General features: G+C 35.8%; 1 protein-coding gene and 1 pseudogene across 1 annotated transcript; both read right to left on the bottom strand.

Annotated features, from left to right (window-relative positions):
* Positions 1-19: 19 nt before the first annotated feature.
* LOC133337525 (uncharacterized protein DDB_G0280205-like) lies at positions 20-5,810 on the bottom strand (annotated as a pseudogene).
* Positions 5,811-6,041: 231 nt separating this feature from the next.
* LOC133337524 (uncharacterized) lies at positions 6,042-14,174 on the bottom strand. The gene is made up of 3 exons (XM_061545743.1): positions 13,930-14,174; positions 6,099-6,321; positions 6,042-6,052 (listed from the first exon to the last, which is right to left on the bottom strand). Exons 1-3 carry the CDS (start codon positions 14,077-14,079, stop codon positions 6,042-6,044), a joined length of 384 nt encoding a protein of 127 aa, XP_061401727.1. The 5' UTR covers positions 14,080-14,174.
* Positions 14,175-19,903: the final 5,729 nt, after the last annotated feature.

Genomic DNA, 19,903 nt, shown 5'->3' with positions numbered 1-19,903 from the left:
TGGATTAGTCTATACCCACCTATCGATTGAATCCATGCTACTGGCCATATCAAAATCCATCATTAAATCATCGGAACAAATGGATTCACAGGGCGATAATGTGTCTAAAGATTCCGCCCGTTCCATTACTGCTTTGCGTACCGCCAATGGTGTACGCAAACTCAACTCCATTGCCTGATAGAGGGCGCTGCGTGACCTATTCGTTTGACTGTGTATGGAGTTGCGCAACGAACTTAAACTCTCCATGAGCGTTGGCGTATCGGTTCGATCGCGGCGCGATGTACCGTCCGCACCACCATCCTGTGATTCTTGATTGAGAGCAGGCCGGTTGATCGGCTATCTCATCATCAATTAAATTACCACAGTCCGATAGTGACAGCGAGCGAGAACAATGAGTTGGAGTACCGGGCGATAGAGGGCTAGCCAAATCTAATTCTGGCGAATGCTACCCTCCAAAGCCATTTCGGCGAATTTAGACTCGTTCAATGAGTTACACAGGGTTTTGGGACGTTCCAATTTGTCATCCGTTGCGTTCTTATCATCATCAGGGAGAGTAGTTAGTTTTGTGGATTCCTTGGGTAAATTATCGATTTCATCGTTGAGCGTAACAGGTTCAGTTAAGGAAGCTATAAAATAGATCAATAAGATATTATTCGCAATTATACTGAAATTTCTAGTCTACATACATAATGTGCTAATTTGTACATCGGTATTCAATGACAGTTCATCCAAATGACAGTTTCCGTTCGCTTTCCTTTTGCTCCTCTAGAAGTTTATTGTCCTGTTTATTGCTATCTTCGCTGCTGTCCAAACTTAATGTACTAAAATCATTTGCTGCCAACGACTCGCCTGCATTACACCATGAGGAAATAATTGAACTGCCGGGTGACGAAGTTTTACTGGAGCATGTATTGATGTCTTTAAATTGACGTTCCTGGAAATTAGAAAAAAGGAAAATTTTGAATAAATTTTACATACAACTACAGTGCCAAGGTACATGTCCAGTGCTCTGCAACACATTGCCAGCAAACAGGGTACTGGTAAGAAGCAAAACCGTCGGATCGAACATGTTATACCCTCCATCATTATGTGGACATTCAAAGTATTTAAAATCGAACAGGACTAAGATATCTGCTAATCGCTGAGATTAAAAATTGGGCTTGAAACTTCAGAAGGCCAAATTACAAAATACCGAAAATGGGACCGGAACTTCATATGGGGGCTATATTAAAACGGAACCTATATCTATGATTTTCTGCAGAGATTTTAATGATGCTACAAAAACCCAAATTTTCAAATTACAGGCATTATATTGAGGCCATACCGGCATATAGGTCAACGATATTGGCATTATCCTGCATATATATATACCACTTCAAAAAGCCTGCTATGCCACATTACATTTACTTTGGTGGGAAAATGCGGCTAGAACCTTCAAAATACTGAAAAGGGGTACCGCCCCCTATATGGGAGCTATGTTATAACAATTTCAACATAGGTTCACGTAATGACATAGTTCCCATATATCAAATTACAGACTCTTCGATAGGAAAATACTGCTAGAACTTTGAAATTACAAATATGGAGAGATACAGGTACGTGGACCGACATTGCTAATTTTTATAGGAAGATTTGAGAACTCAAAATATCAAATTAGAGCCAATTCTGTTCAAAATCTGCTCAAAGTTAAAATAATTGAACGGAACAGTATAGTCGGACGGACCTACAATTTGATACCCTGGCATATTTCGCGATGTAAATATTTATACCATAAAATAAAAATTTGGTCACTGGTTGATTTGACCCTTTGGAATATTGACCGATCCTCATCTAAACAGCCGTACTAAGTATTTGGTCAGATTCCCATCACTGTGTAAAATATCTGATATTTTGCGTGCAACAATTGATCTGACAAAAATTAAGCTTTCAGTTAATTGCACCCCTAAATATAATCTCAGCATCACCGAGATGACCAATATTTCGCGGCGTTACAAACTCTTGGGGCTACCCAAAGTTATAATACCATGGCATGGGTACAAAATACTATAATTACCTTTGCTCCCTTTTCCGTTGCAGATCTATCCAAATGGAGTTTTTCTTCGTCAACAAATTCACTATCTTCTTCGGAAGCTTGTCGCGATGTTGATTGACTAATGTTGGCCAAATCCGTGTCTAATTTTACTGAAATTAAAAAAAAACAACAACAACAAAATTATTCCTTACGAAGTTCAAATTCTACAATAATAATATTCACCTATTTGTTTTTGTTTATTTTCAGTATTACGTGACTCGTACGATTCACGACTCAATACCGTATTGGAACGTATCAAACCGCTAAGCGGCAATGGCACAGTTTGATTTTCCGTCGGCAATTTTGGTAAAGCCAACGGTTCAACAATGGAACTATCTCCACTTGACAACGAATCGTCCAAATCTTTCACCTCGAAGCGGTGACGGCCATTCATTACCATCTGTAGATTGCGGGGACGACTGCGACTTCGTTTGGGCGACCCTTTATGGGCACCTGAGCTACTCATTCGACTGGAGCCGGAGCTATCTAATGCCATGTCAAGACTAGCAATACCCGAATCTGCAGAAATCTCCCGACTGCCGGAGAATGTTCGCCTCGTGCTATTTGTCATGTGTTTGGCTGCTTTGGAATCCATACGTGGAGCCGTTGATTGGGCCACGGTCAGTGGATGTTGTGGACGGTTCCATGAGTTATCTCGGGTCCTTGTTGATGATGCCGATGAGGAGGAGTTGTATGAAGTGCTGGCCGGTGTTGTTGGTGTCGTTACATTAATGCTGATGGGTACAGCAAATTCCGGCTTTGGTAAACTGACTGTTTGCAGGGTGTATTTGGTATAGGCCGTTGCACTTGTTGCTGGTGCCGTTGTCACAGTATTCAATGGTAATCTTGCTGTGGGCCGATGTCTATGTGAAAATAAAATGAACCGCAAATAAAATGGCATAGATTAAATGAAACTACTATTTCTTACATAACATTGCTGTGCATGCCGGTTGAAATGATGTTACTGCTGGCGTTTCCTCCGTAGGCATAGCGGCCACTTAGCCCACTTGCACCCGATAATGGTGGCTGTTCAAAGAACTGTCGCCTGTCATACTCAATGGTACTGTTTTGCTTTAAATTGAATGTTATCGTCTTTGGTTGAGTGGCACGAGGTGTGGTAATTGTCTCCGTATCACTCTCATTGGATGTTGATGGTGTTCGTCCGGCGTGTGCACTCTTTGAGCGACGTTTTACTTAAAAGAAAGAAAATAATGTCAAGTTAGAAAAATGGATGGTGTAAAAAGCAAAAGATGATTTTTTGTAGTGTTTGCTGTCCAACATGGATGGAGCAAAGATCTGCCATGAAACGGTAACTAGTAATATTCATTATATCCTCCGCCATAAGGTGGAGTATATGACAAATAAAATATTGTGGATATACATAAACATCTTCTTTGTAGTTTTTTTTTCAACATAACCTTCAATATTATCAAAGTTTAGACCTATTTTCAGGCACTGGGTTATTTTCCAAGCATAATTCCATCTGCTAAATAAAGATGTGCACATCGTACTATTTTTAGCAAACGTAGATCAAGTTCAACAAGTAAAAACGTCCTTAATTTCTGCCGGGCTGAACTTTTAGTACCCTCTACCAGTGCAGTGAAGAACATTCTAAATTCCTTAAGTCCATAGGTTGTTCAAAGTGTTCTATTTTTTTTTATTCACCAATCCCATGAGAAAATTTGGTTAAAATTTATTAAAACCGGAAAAGAGGCGGAACTTTTGGGTGAGGTTACTTGGGCTCCAGAACCCTATCCATGTCCACGAAAACACCAAATAATAGGGCGATCCGGAAACATAGGCCAATATTGAAATTTTTGGGCAGGTAGATTTTCTACTATATGAGAATCTAAAATATTAAATTATAGCTAATTTGGTTGAGCTCCCCAAAAATACAGGGCTGTAGCGTTAAATTGGGGATTTCCTAAAAAGTGAACCAATATTGATTATGTTTAGTATGAAGATATGATAGAACTTGAACCATTAGGCTCTGAAAAATTAAATTAGAACCAATTTATTTAAAAAATGAGCCCAAAACCCCCCAAATACCTATCTTTGGGATGTAGCGTTATAAGGGGGACTTCTCTAAAATGTGGACTAATATTGGTATTTTTTAATAGAAAGATTAACTACCACACCACAATCCAAAATACCAAATTGCAGCCAAAAGTGCCGAATATTGTTTATATGGGGCTCACCCTTAGCTGGTAGTCAATATCAAATTACATCTGATTCTGTTGGAACCCCAAATAAGACTTCTCTTACTGTTACCCCTCAAAAAAGTGGACCAATATTGATAAATTTCTGTAGGAAAATTTGGTATATCGTTTGAAAAACGTGACAAAAATCGCCATAATACCGAATATATTGGGTAACCTTATATGGGGGCTATAACAAAACGTGGACCGATCTACCCATTTACAATATCCACCATCCTAGAAGTAATAGCAATGCCTGGACAAGGTTAGAAAGTTCTACCTCAGATATTGCGATCTCTATGGTGATTTCAAAAGACAGACGTAGAGACAAACAGGCGGACACGCATAAATCGGTGAATATTTCAAGGTGCTGCAAACGGAGTGACAATTTTAATACATACCACACCTTATAGTGGAGGGTGTTAAAATGGGCCCGTCTGTCCACTTCTTCTGGTATCACCTCTAAAAAGGCTCAAAATTTGTAAAACGTGTAAATTTCATTGAAACGATTTGGTCCGTTAAATGCATATCGTAAAATTTTTCAGCAAAACCAGATCAAAACCGAAGATTGGACCCATCGGTATACTCCTCTTTTTTTGCCAAACATTTTTCTGAGTCCATACAATTTTATTTATGAACTTTAGCTTTCATAGAGTCCTTGGAGAAATATGTGGCATGTGTTTAACAAAATTGACCTTTAGGTATGATCCTTGAGCCAGGGCAATATTTCTTGACCAATTATATGCCAACAGATCTACTTTCTAACCCTAGCATATGTTCCAGGTCTTGTTTTCCCGAGGTGAATATTTACGCCACAAAAAATTGATTTTTTGATGATTTTACTCTCGGAATATTGATCGATCATCATATAAACAGCCGTTCAAAGTATTTGGACACGCCCTCTTCACCATGTAAAATATGTTGCGTTGTGCATAGAAAAAAGTATTCGGTTCATTGCACCCCCTATATATCATCTCAACATCACCGAAAAGTATTCGCGTCGGAGCTTCATATAAAATTTCAAAGCGATCAGCGCGACATTTCCATCCACAAGTGGGGTAATAGTGATACTAAACAATATCACAACACATACCACCTTTTACGTATAACTCCCACATTCGAGTACATACAACAATATAATTGGTCAACCACTCCTCTGGAATATACCATCAACTTCTAGTTGAACTTATAATTCACAGTTCTTCGCTATAATTTCAATTCTACTCTCTCTCTCTCTCTCTCTGACACGCACACACAAATAAAATTGTGAATAAAATATAGAAACTATTTTTAACTAACCCAGTTTTATAAAAAAAAAACCTCATAAATCGCCAGACAATACTTACAGTTGCTCACTAATTGTCCCTTGGTGTTACTTCCCGCTGTAGCACTATTGTTGTTCTCGACATTTTCGTTGGCTTCATTCTTGCAACGAGAAGTTATATCTGTCGATGATGGTCGTACAGGACCACGATAACCAAAACGGCTGCCGGCTCCAGGTAATCGAACATTTCCATTGCAGCCGCCACCACCAGATGCATTGTTTGATGCTGCTGTTGTTGTTGTGTTACCAGAGTTAACATTATTTGCGGCCACTGCTCCCATTTTATCAAAGTGCACATTGTTAAGGAAATCTAATTAAAAAATATTAATTAATTTATTCGATTTTAATTTTTACAGAAAATATGTCAAAGTTGATTTACCTGCATTGCCATTATCATCATTTTCCATTGATGTTGTTGTTGTTGCTGCTGTTGCATTCCGTATATCATTCACGGTGTTGCTTAGATGGCACTTCGTGTCATTATTATCTGTCATATCATAACCACCCGAATCCCCATGTTCATCTGTGGCGTTCGCTTCTGTGTCATTCGTACACACGTTATTACATTTATCCTGTTTTTTCTTGGCATTTTCCCCTTTTAGCAGTTTCTTCAATTTCTTCGGAGTCGTATTGAGATTTTTACGAAATCCAAAAGACATGGCCGTACCTTTGGTTTGAATTTCACCAGCATTGTGTTTCTTTGAATGCCTTTTGCTTTCGGTTTGACCCTAAAATGGTCGAAGAAGAAGAAATGAATTGTTATACTTTGTATAATTGAATTAGAAGCAAGTGTACGTTTGTATACATATATGTATGTATATAAAATGTATATATTGGAAATGAATGGGTATGTCGACAAGACTGGAAATTGATAAATTCTGTAGATACATTTATTTTTATACCCTTCACCACACTATGGTACAGGGTATTATGCCTTTGTGCATATATTTGTAACAGGCAAAAGGAATCGAGATAGACCCATGGTTCCTTTTGAGAATATACATAGAATCATATTCTGAGTCGATTTACGCATGTCCGTCTGTACGTCCGTCCATGTATTTTTGTGAACAAAGTACAGGTCGCATTTATGATCCGATTTGGATGGAATTTGGTACAGCTCATTTATTTGGCCCGAGGACGAACCCTATTGAAATTGGGAAAAATCGAATCAGATTTAAATATAGCTTCCATATATATTTTCGTCCGATTTAACGTAAATGGTTATTGTAACTTTTTTGTATAATTTACTCCGATCCACGTGGAAATTGTTAGATTTCTTAGCTTTCAACCAAAACTTAGTCATAGTCATTACATATCATATATTAATAAGCACAATTTTTTACAGAAGTCGTTCACCAATCAAAACCAAAAATCAAATGGCGATACTGGGATTTATCACTTATAATTTGTATACGAAAGCAAAATCAATTTCCAATCGCGTTTGAACCGTAGACATCCGTAGAGAATATAAGAAACCGGGCGAATTATATATGAAAGCTATATCGGCCACTTCCGATGCAGAAATGGATTTTTGTATAGTGACCATTGTGAATTTGTGGAGTTTCAGCAGGTGGTTCTACCAATTCAGGATCAATTTAATATTTTGGATTCTCATTGAGAAAAATAATGTCAATATTGGTCCAAGGTTCCGGGTAGTCCCCATTATTCGCTATTTTGCTGGGTTTGGGCATGTTTTTTCAACCAAATTGTCTATTTTAATCATTTTCATGGTGTGTAAAATCTTCCTACTAACTTACTAACTAATATCAGATTATGTATACACCTAAGTCTGTTTTTACACGGTCTTTTTGTACACGGTTTTGATATAACACGGTTTGAAAATTGAATATTTTTATTTTTTACACGATTTTATTTCATTTAGCACGATTTGAAATGTTATGTACTTAAATTTTTTGTCAAATTTAATTTTTGCTAAGTATGTTCATATCACAAAAAAGTATTTATGAAAGAAAAAAGTCTGAAACCATCGATAGTATCGATAGTTTGCGAACACTAGCTAAAGATTTGAGTGAATTCCCCTTTAGCGCGTACAAACAATTTTTACGGGTCAAAGCAAATGTGAATAGCACTTACTTAGGGGAATACCCTTTTTTACACGGTTTCTTCTGGAACCAATCTACCGTGTAAAAACAGACTTAGGTGTACATCTGTAAATATTTAAGTATAACTCCCACGTCCGAGTAGATACATCAGTCAAAATTGTGGCCTCAAGAGCGACCAGAAAAATAGATACAAATAAAGTTTTTGGTCCATATTAACGAATCACTACCAAAAACAATAAGGCTTCATTGGTCAGAACCCATCCTACATGTAAAATTTCGGGACAATCTATAACTGAGGTCTATATCGTGTTTACAAATTATAATGGAAAGACGGACGGACACACATGTTTAGATCGTCTCAGCTGGTCAAGAAATGATGATCGGTATACATAAAAGTGGGTCTAGAACCAATATTTCGCGGCATTACAAACAAAGCTGTAAAACCCTGACAACATAGTTTTGTAGGGTATAAAAAGCCCCTTTTAAGTTTTCCAACTAGAGTGTCTGTGGTTTGGAAACCTATTTTAGGGAGCATGAAAAACTAAATATAAAGTCCCCTTATAAATGTCCCGGCCAACTTAAGGAAATTTGAATGTACCCACATTGTGGAGGGTATAAAAAGTATAAAAAGTTCGGCGCAGCCGAAGTTAATGATGCATATGTATTCCCGGATTTGCTAAAAACCTCGGGCGAGCCCTTAATATGGGGTTATGCCAAAACATGGACCTAAGCTTGACAAACGGGCAGAATTAGCTGTATAGCGGAATTAGTGTATAGAAATTTAATGATGGGGTAATTTGTAGAAAGTAGCAAGAAGAGGGGCATACAAAAAACTATTTACAAGACAGAAGTGTTCTACATTCGAATTGGCTGTAGACATGCGGTCCCAAAAACACCGATATAAATTTTGTTAAAAACTTTTCGAAATTGTTTAATTATTCAGATTCGACATCTTGTCATTCAGCATTGAGATGATTTTGGAATGCATCGCTTTTTATTTGACCTTCTCATCAAAATGGGAAAAATAAGCTTCATATTTGACATCGGAGGATATGGGATGTGAAATCAGCAGAATTCTGGCCTTGCTGGCATGTTCTGTCATTTTAATGTTGTTGTTAACAGATAACATCACAAGTCACGTTTATGTCACTTATTGGAAGGTTATGCAATTCGTTATAGTAAAAATATGGACATTATTGAACCAATATATAGCAATAATTTATGGGGACACACGTAACTAGAATTCGATTCTCCAATAAAAGTTGATGACATAAAATTCTTCGAATATCCCAAAATTTGCTGTAAAATATCAAAATATAAAATGTCTGTGGTCGGGCATGTGACTGGATTTGATTTAACCAAATCGTATTTTTACAAGTATCTCGCGACATTCTGATTCTGTCTTAGACCTTCTTTTCGTAAAGAGATAGAAATGCTATTTTTGAAAACTCTAACGTCATATCATAACATTTCAATTCTGACTTTATAAATATTCCAATAGCACAGACTCTTTTTATCCCACATTATATTGATAATTTTTCGGAATTTGAATCAAGTGAAATATGTATCTAAGTGATTTTGACCTTTGCGATAAGTAATTGCAACATTTTCCAATTTGATTTTCCCATGGGTATATGATCCAAGATAGTTTCCTTTCGGATTATTCTCATCGATTTAATCTGGCTCGTAATTGCTATCCACAAAAATCGATATAAGATCACGGCCTTCGCGATCAGCTATAAATGACTCTTCGTCGGTATTTCTTATTTCGTTTAACCACTCTGATGAAATACTGATATTATGTTTCCGACCAGATATCTTCACAAATTCTTGCTATTTGGTATTTTTAGTTCTGTGAACATACTTATCTTATATATAGGCCCGATATCCGACATCCCATAACTGGATATGAAGTAACATATTTGTACCAAATCAATATATGTAAGTAACTCTTACCTCAGATGATGTATAAACCATTACGTTATGTTTGTTGTTCTTGTTGTATTTTGATATTATACAATTAACGGAGCTATTATAGAGTGAGTTATTCAATAAAAAAAAGTACTTTTTTATGTACACATCGATGTGTACCAGCCCGTGTAGACTATAACTTTAAACGACACAGTGGCGACTCACGTCAATCGCCCTGCTGCAAAACATTGATGACTAACCAAATACAAACGAGCCGCAGAACATCGCAAAGTCTACCCAGCGAACAGATGGTGGAACCCATTCTAGCCGCAAAATGCGGCAATAAACAAACCGAACCAAAACAACAACAGCAACTCACAATCCAATGGGACACACAAATAAGGAAAATGGGAACAAAACAAAATAAAAAGAAACAAGCACAAATACAAAATAATAATTCCAACGTCATAGACATAAGGCGCACACACATACATATGTCATATGTGTGTATGACATTTTTAGGGGATAATAACAACAAAGTATGCACTTGACACAATCCACATTCATGGAAGTGGATGACAATCCTTTTTGTGTATACTAAAAGAATATGTTGAACCTTTGGCAGGATAAGACTTATAGTGAGACATATACACATACATGAAAATACACACACTCGCAGTGAGGAAAATGTGTGTGATGTTACCGAGTTTGAATTGATACAGGCCACATGGAAAGGTGGCCACTAAGTTCGAATGGTATTTTGTATAGATATGTGGGATTTGGGCGAAAAGTTTGGAATTTAAATAAAAACAGATTTCCTAGACATTTATAACTCAAAATATGAAATATTTTTTTTGGGAATTTTGGGACATAATTCACACGTCAACAGGTTCGGAAATATAGAAATATATGTGCCAGAGAACCCACATGCAGATATTGCAATACTTAAGATTTAGGAACTTTGAAAATTAATTTTTGGATAACTAATTCAGTAAGAAAATAGGGGGTTTATATGTACTCTGTACTTATTTAACAAACAGACGGAAATGATTAAATCGGTTCAGATATATAGTACGATGGCCGACGAAAGGGGTAATAAATTTGCAATGTTCCTTTAAAAAAAAAGAAAAATAAAATAAATAAACTTAACCCATTCGAAAGCCAAAACAAAATTGCTAGATTGGTTTAGAATTATTATCGTTTAAACATTAATTTTAAAATATATATATAAAAATATATATATATATAAAAAAATATATAAATATATATATAATATATATATATATAATATATATAAATATATATATATATATATATATAAATATATATATAAATATATATATATATATATATATAATACATATAAGGTCCGTTCCAGAACCTAAAAGATTCTACTCATTTTACATGTTTTGCAACATTTTACTCGAAATCCGTTCCTCCACCCACAAAACAGGTAAAACATTGACTCAAATTTAAGAGAGCATAAAACAAAATGGCGTTCTATTTGTAAACTTTTTACTCGAGAAATTTGGTCGAGTAAAAATGGTAAACAGGAATGCCTACTTGTGATTGGCTGTTATGTTGATTTTGAAGTTTTGCCTTCTAATATTGGCATATTTACTATATTTGCGTTCCCGAACTTTTCAAATTATGAGAGCATTGAAACGAATGGATCATCCGATCAAATCATCCAAAACAAATGATCTTGTTTAGATCACTTATAGGAAGGTTCTGTGATCCGTCATATTAAAAATCGGGGCATTATTAAGTCAATATATAGCAATAATATATGGGGACCCGCGTAACTGGAAATTGATTCTCCAATCAAATTTGATGACAATAAATTCCTCGTATATCCCACGATTTGCTCTAAAATATTCCAATAGAAGATTTCTGTATCGAAGATGTGATTGGAACTGATTTAACCAAATCGTATTATTGCAGGTATCTCGCGACATTGTAATTCTGCTGCAAACATGATTATAAAGCCTCTTTTTTCTTAAGGAGTTAGAAATTCTATTTTCAATCCTTTAAAGCTCTAACTTCTTGTGTGGATATAGAACATTGTCAACCCATCTCGATATTTCAATAGTACAAATTCTTTTTACCCAACAATATATTTTGATACCTTTTCGGAATATTCATCCAGTAAAATTTCCCAGTGGTTTTGTCATTTGCGACATGTAATTACAACATTTTCCATTTGGATATCATCGATTTGATCTTGCTCGGTATTTGCGATCGATTAAACTCGATATAAGATTGTAGTTTTCGCGATATATTATAAATTACACTTTGTCATTAATCCTTATTTTAAGTAACCACTCTGATGAAATACTGATATTATGTTACCGATACCACTCACGTATCTCAGTTATGTCTAAAATAGCTAATTTTCTACTAATGTGTTTTTTACACCTGTTCCACCAACATATCCAAAATGGGACAGCCACGTATTTGCATTGCGTTTTGATTATTGAGGAAATCACATGATCGACTTTCGATTTTTTTCCTAAATACTTCATTTATTATCAGAAAGCCGAAATTAACCAAAAATCAATTTTTTAATCACATTTTTAGTCGATTTTGCAGTAGTCGGTAAAATTTGAAAGTCAATTTTTAATGGGTTCGACAAAATTATAATATCGAAAAGTCGACTTTTTAATTAAAGGCCAAAATCGATATGTCGACTTTTTAACAAGGGCCAAAATCGAAAAGTCGACTTTTTGTTCAGCGACAAAAATCGAAAAATTTAAAAGTCGAACTTAGCGCTCGACTACGTATCCCTAACCCCGTATGTACAGGTTTTACCGTAACAAGGACATGTCTGTTTTTTCCTTTCCAAGAACCCATAAAGATGGACCTATAGAAGAAATAATTAGATTTGTCACCCAATGAAAACCTCAAATAGCAAATTAGAGCCATTTTGGTTGGAAAATACTGACACAAAATTTTAATTTGATATTTCGAGATGTTGAAATTGGATTAAACAATTTAATAAACATTCAACCTTATGGTGGATAATGTACGTTATCCTCTGAGAACTTGAGACTTAAAATTGCAGTTCCTTCCATTATAAAATTTGACAAAACATGTGACTATCAATATGGGGTGAGTGATCATAATCTTCATCGGAAAATCGATATGCGGCTGGGAAACTAAAAATTCCGATATTTGGGTAACCTTTATATTGGACCTATATCAATAAATGGACCGCTTTAATGAACATTTTCTGGCAGGTGGCATTTTATAAATCCGAAACGCCATGATACGGAATTGGTTAAATGGTGTAGGTAGTTCAAAAACGGGTATGGTGCTTCAGAATATTGATGCTGTGTGTGAACTGTGTAATGCTCATATCCTTGGGTAATTCTTTCACCCGTAAGCATTCGATATTGCATAAACACCAAGTGTCGTTCCACCCTATACATATGGTCATGAGGAGACGACTGTTCCCCATGGCGGGCATAAGTGTGTCAACTCACGTGATACACCACAATTTGTATACCTCTAGCCAAACTTGCGCTCTTGGGAGCTTTGGGATAATACAGATGACAGTTCTATGTTGGAAATCAATATTATTATCGACAGCAAATTTGTCTTATGGTGAGTAATGCTTTAACACGCACGATCTGTTCTTCCAATTGAGCGAAGATTAGTTTACATATCGCTGAGTTAATATGTAAAGGTCCATCTTTTACAATTTTACAGGAGAGACAAAAAAACAGCCGGTGAAATGTGATAAATTGGACTTAAAGCCTTTATTCATTACTACAAAATAACAACAAAATATATCATTTAACTAAATCGATACATTTTTACTTATAGTATGTTTACATTGTACCGAATTTCGAATTTATACCCACTGGGTTAAAATTATCATTTTCATTGTATATATGTCAAATAAATCCTCATTAGATAGGTTAAACCCGTAAAAAGTTCAAATGTTACTTATCTGTATAAAAAATCTCAATTTCTTGAAAAAGTGGACTTATTGCCCTTTCACGATATGTATTCTTGGCTAAGTTTGGCCTTCGGAGAATTTCTGAAAAAAACAAGTTTCCACACATCGACTTAAACCAGCGTCATTTGAATAGACCAAAATATGGAATACGCCATACAGCTCACAACAGATATAAATTTTACGACCCAACTGCATTTAAGAAAGGCCCATCCAGAAGGCCCTCACGCACCTGAAGTACAACACATGCATATATATGTATATACAAATAGTATTCCTTTAATCTATTCTGATTTACAAATTAAATATTATTTAGAATATATTATGCCAATTTTTTAAGTACTATTGACTATAATGTCTTAAATGCTAAGGCCTAAAATTATGTATCTCATTTTTATTACCATCGTTTCTTCTGTATCGAAATTCGCTGTTAGTTCTAGAACTTCAATGTCGTTATCATTGATTAAATTTTGATTTTGCTGCTGTTGATGCTTTAAATCGAGCTCCTCGTATACTTCTAGATCGATGACGAGGTTTTCACATTCATCCATCTTGTAGGTTGCGTATTAATCGTAGAGCCCCCTGAGTAGGTGGGCCAGGATGTATTGAATTTTCAACGTTGTTGGTTTTGTTTTACGAAATACACACAAATTTTGCAAACTCTCTTAATAGAGTTGATTATATTTTACTATTTCTTTCTTTTTTTTCTTGAAAAACTCCTTCCTTTTGATTTAGAGCTTATAAATTGAGCACTTCTTTTTCTCGTTTTTCCTTTGTGATAAAGGTCCTTGGATAAAGGACAATACTTTTCATTTTAAAGGTAAATTTTTACTTATTTGGTTTTTGTTTTTTCAACTGTGTTTTCTTTTTTCACACCAAACAACCAATACGTATTACTAATCCACTTTATTAAATTACAACAATTTGGAAACTGCGTTTTCGCTTTTACAAAATTCCTTTAATTTTGTTGTTCTTGTTGTTTGTATTTTATTTTATTTTTTTTCAACAATGAACTAGTCCGATTGTTTTAATTGCGAATGAATGAAAAATGTCTGTGACACTGGAAAGTTTTTGGGATTTTTCATGGTATTGCAATTCGTGTGGATGTTATGACTTTCCCACGGTACATGCGCAGTGCCCATAAAAACAAATACTTAATTGTGGAATATGGAAACGTCCACTTGAAGATAATTTTGGGGTTGTTTTTCTTTTTCGAAATAATTGTAATTACCGAAAAAGTAAAGTATGGCGACATCTGTAGAACACCACTAAACTCACATGGTTTGTGTCGAGAATAAGGCGATTGTCGATAATTGCGTTCTGCACTGAGTTAACACCGTTTCTAAGCGGCAGAACGGTTGAGTTAATGAAATCACTAACTACAAACCGGGGCACAGTGGGATAAAATGCAGATCTATCTTGCAGAAAAAAGTCGATGTTTATCCATTATTTTGATAAGAATAGCTATCGAATGGTGTAATTCTACTTCATGTATGAATAATTTTGGTATATTTTTTCTATTTTTTTTTCAATTTATACCCTCCACAATAAGGGGGAGTGTGAAGTGTTAAATTCACGAAAGAAATCACAAAACCGGTAAGGAAAGTTCAAAAGTCGGACGGGCCGACTATATGATACCCTTCACCACTATGGGTACATGCAAGACATGTTAATATCTACAATATCCTGTAGATATAGAAATTTCACATACATCAGTCGGGACCTAATTCAGTACTCTGTGCAATCGGACCAAAATTGGGAGTTTGATGCATAATTTACTTTAAATCGGACGAAACTATACATCGGAGTTATATCTAAATCTGAACCGATTTCCATAAACCTTGGCATATAACTATCTAGACCTAATTCAATACTCTGTGCAAAATTTTGTGTTTTGAGTTTGATGTATGAATAAGTTAAAAACGGACGAAAATATATATGGGAGCTATATCTAAATCTGAACCGATTTTCTTCAATTTCAATAGGGTTTGTTCCTGGGTCAATTAAGTGACCTGTGCCAAATTTCATCCAAATCGGATCATAAATGCGACCTGTACGTTGTTAACAATAATACATGGACGGACGGACAGACGGACATGCAAAAATCGACTCAGAAAGTGATTCTATGCATATTATCAAAAGGAACCATGGGTATATCTCGATTATTTTTGCCTATTACAAACATATGCAGAAAGACACAATACTCTGTACTACAGTGTGGTGAAGGGTATAAAAAGGGGGTTATATGGGGACTACCAATAAAAGTGGGCGAATATTAATATTTTTTGGGAGAAAGGTTTGTTACCATATAAGACTACAAAAAAAAAAAACAAATTACAAAGAATTTGGTTGAAAAGCGCGTCCAAGAACCTCAAAATACGGAAAATTTGGGGTACCCTTATATGGGGGCTACCCGAAAAAATGGACCTATATTTATAATTTATAGTGGAGAGATTTTTTTACCTAATAAGAACTCGACGGTCAATTCGGTCGAAAAATACGATCAGAATTTGGGGGTACCGTTATATGGGAACTACCAGAAAAACTGGACCTGTATTTATAATTTTTAGTGGAGTAATTTGGTACACAATAAGAACCCAAAATACAAAATTTCAGAGAATTCAGTTATAAAACAAGCCCAAGAACCCCAAAATACCGAAACCTGGGGGTACCCTTATATGGGGGCTATCCAAAAAAATGGACCGATATTTATAATTTTTAGTAGGGAGATTTGTTACCCAATAATAAGAACTCAAAGTACCAAATTTCAGCGAATTCGGTCGAAAAATGCGATCAATACACTTAAAACACCGCAAAATTGGGGGTACCCTTATATGGGAGCTATGCCTAAACGTGGACCGATTTTCTCCAATTTCAATAGGTTTCGTCCTTGGGCCAATTCAGTGACCTGTGCCAAATTTCATCCAAATCGGAAGGCGTCTCCCACATCTGCAAAACATCGAATATTGGGGGTGCCGTTATATGGGGGCTGAGACTTGAGTCAATATTAATAATGTTTAGCATGGATATGTGCTGTACAATAAGAACCCAAATTATAGTCAATTCTGTTGAAATACGTGTCGAGAATAGCCTAACGAATTCTGGGGAGTACCGTTTTATGGGCGCTACCCTGAAACTTGGGTTAATATTAATAATTTTGGTACCGACAAGTGCCAAATTGCCAAACAAATGTCAAATTACAGCCAACTCGGTTGGAAAACGAGTCCAAAATCCGCAATTGGGGGGTACCCTTATATGGGAGCTATGCCTAAATGAGGACCGAAATAGCCCATCTTTGAACTTGACCTGCCTGGACACAAAAGACTCTACGCAAAATGTTGGCGATCTATCTCAATTCCTTCAGAAGTGATTACAACAGACGGACGGACGTCTTATAATTTTACCCTGATCAAGAATATATATACTTTATAAGGTCGGAAATGAATATTTCGATGAGTTACAAACGGAATGACAAAATGAATATACTACAAAGGGCTCGAAAATACCAAATTACAGCGAATTTGGTTAAAAAACGCGCTCAAGAACCTCAAAAATAGAATGGTACCATTATATGGGAGCTACCCAAATAATAGTACATTTATTAATATTTTTTGTGGAGAGATTCGCTACCCAATAAAAAGTCAATGTACAAAATTATAGCCAACACAGTCGGAAAAATACGCTCAATATCCCCAAAATACAGAAAATTGGGGGACAGCTATGTGGGGGATACCAGAAAAAGTGGACCAATATTTATATTAGGTGGCCAGATAATTTTCTTCTCTTTTCATAATGATTTGCATCTCCCATCTTGTTCAAATGCCTTTGTACCGTTGTCTAGGGAATGCTAGCTTCATCCACTGAACGGGGCGGAAAAAAATTTAAATAAGGCTTTGTCACCAACGAAACGTACTTTGAAAGAGCTATGGGACGACTGAAACCGATGCCATAAACGGCTAAGAGATAAGCCTGCATATTTATGTAAGCGTGGCGCGGAAGAAACTTATGGGACAATAAGAACCCAATGTACGCAATAAGGACCCAACGTTGAAAAACGCGCTTAAAACCTCTAAAATAACGAAAATTGGGGGGTATCTGTAAATAGGAGCTATGCCAAAACTTGGACCAATATAGCCCATCTTCTAACTTGACCTACCTGCAGACTCTATGCTAAATTTTGGCTTTCTATCTTAATTCGTTTAGAGGCTAGAGTGATTACAGCAGACAGAAAGACGGACATCGTCATAGAATTTTACGCTGATCCTTTATAGGATCGGAAATGGTTATTTCGCGGAGTTACAAATGGAAAAAAAATTAATATACTCTCCATACTATATTGGAGGGCATAAAAATGAAACTGAGAATAAAACCCCTATATAATTTTCAACGAGTTAATGGAAATGGTGCATCAGATTTAGATATAACTTCTATAAATCATTTTGTCCATCTTTGGCATTTAAGCGCCAAAGATAGACGTATTGTAGAATGAATGATCGGTTCATATAAAGATATGTTAATATAACAATAAGATTCTTGGACCATCTCTTGTAAGCATTCAATGATTTGATATCAATTTTCTCTTATAATAGAATTTATACTAATTTAAGATTTGAATTATTCATTATTCACTAATTAATCAAATATTGATTATAGTTTTCTTCCACTCACTGAAGCTCTAAATCCAAATTATATAATCTATGGTTAACAATTCTTTTCTAAGTCCACAATTACTTACAGCGAATTCATTAATTAACGAATTATTTTCTAAGGAATTGCATTTTGCGGTTGCTTCAGTGAAACCTTATTAACATCGGCCAACCAATTATATACCTCAGTTTCGTAGTGGAGGGGTTGAATTGAATTCATTCATTCTTTGTAGTCTATATATTTGAATAAATGTGCACTTACTTTCATAGTTTGTTCCGTGGAATTTTCAGCGTCCTCGATGTAATTGTGTCCTTTTGATTTCTTCAATTTCATCTTAGAAATGTTTATCCATCTTACAGGACTATCATCCTCCTCCTGCTGGTGCTGCTGCTGCATCTGCTGTCGATGACGGTTTTCATTTGTCACAGAAGTATCAGGTTGTCCTGCTGTTTCGTCCTGTTGTGTGCCATGATGATAGAGGAGTAGTTCAGTCAAGTTTTGTGGTACATCATCGCAATTATTATTGTTGTTAGTTCTTTGGTGGTTATTATTGGCAAGGTTGGTAATGTTATTATTGTTGTTGTCGCCGCCATTGTTGTTGCCGATGATACTCATTGTGGCGAAATATTTATTTGCAGTCGAATTGCTGGGGCAAGAGCTTCTAGACCCAACAATTGCAATTGTATAGCTGTCATCATCTACAACAGACTCTATGACGTCTCCATAGTCATTACAATCGTCATTTCGTTGGTCCGCATTATTGTCATCGTCGTCGTCATCGTTATTTCTAAATGCATCATTGCTCTTGTTGGGCCAATTGTTAGTGTTGATCTTTGGCTGATTTTGCTCCACTGCCAACAGTCGGTACACAGCCATTCCATGGTCCAGTGAATGTAAACAAGTGTTTTCTTGGTTACTTTCTTGTTGCGGTGGCCGATGCCAAATTTGTTGTTCCGTGCCCTCGTCGTCAACATCGCACATCAGGCGTTCGTAGCTGTGTTGCTGCCGTCGAAGATGCCCCTTAGCCTTCATTGGTCCAGTGTCTGCTGTACTGATGACAACCACCTCGCCATCGCCACTGCCATTTGATGGTGCACAAGCATTGTTGACGGCAAAGTACTCGCATAATTGATTCCTATGCTTGTCCTTAAGTGCAATATACTCTGAACTTTCGTTGAATTTACTTAAAATATGGCTGGCTGTTGCCAAATCTTTTTCAGATAATGCTATCGTAAGAGATGTAGGATTTTTCGATATACACTTGCCCATAGGTGATAACTATTTGTTTTTGTTGTTGTTGTTGTTGTATTTGAAGAAGATGATGTTAATGATGCCTGAAAGAAAAAAAAACATAAAAAAATAAATGTATGGATGGATAATGTTCAAGGTGTCACCTTTGTATTTTACATGTGGTATGGTGGTTAAGTGACAATGGAATCGAGTAGATTTACAGTAAGACACAAAAAAGGTAAGCAGTTAGTTATATTTTGATGTCAGGTTTATAGCTAAGTACTTCGCATTGTTACAAGAGACATTTGGGTATAAAAGGTTTTTTTTTTTGTAAAGAAGCTATTAATAAAAATGTCCCTAACAAAAAACTAAGGGAACTAATGATGATCAGTGGCTAGATCCGAAACAAAAATCTTACCTGTCTTGTGGACAGTATCATATTTTCCCCACTAATAAATTGTAGTTTTTATAAAAACAACAGTTCAGGGACTATTCGCC

Source organism: Musca vetustissima, unplaced genomic scaffold (genome assembly GCF_032173495.1).
Source record: "Musca vetustissima isolate MV318-11 ecotype Yass unplaced genomic scaffold, APGP_CSIRO_Mvet_v1 utg53186, whole genome shotgun sequence".
NCBI lineage: Eukaryota > Metazoa > Arthropoda > Insecta > Diptera > Muscidae > Musca > Musca vetustissima.
This window is presented reverse-complemented; position numbering and strand designations above follow the sequence as displayed.

Bases quoted from the DNA above. Each gene is read 5' to 3' on its own strand.
- LOC133337524 (XM_061545743.1), bottom strand. From the start codon at position 14,079: ATGGATGAATGTGAAAACCTCGTCATCGATCTAGAAGTATACGAGGAG. The intron at 6,322-13,929 runs GTAATAAAAATG...CGACCATTTTAG, and splicing joins TCGATACAGAAGAAACGATG to GGTCAAACCGAAAGCAAAAG.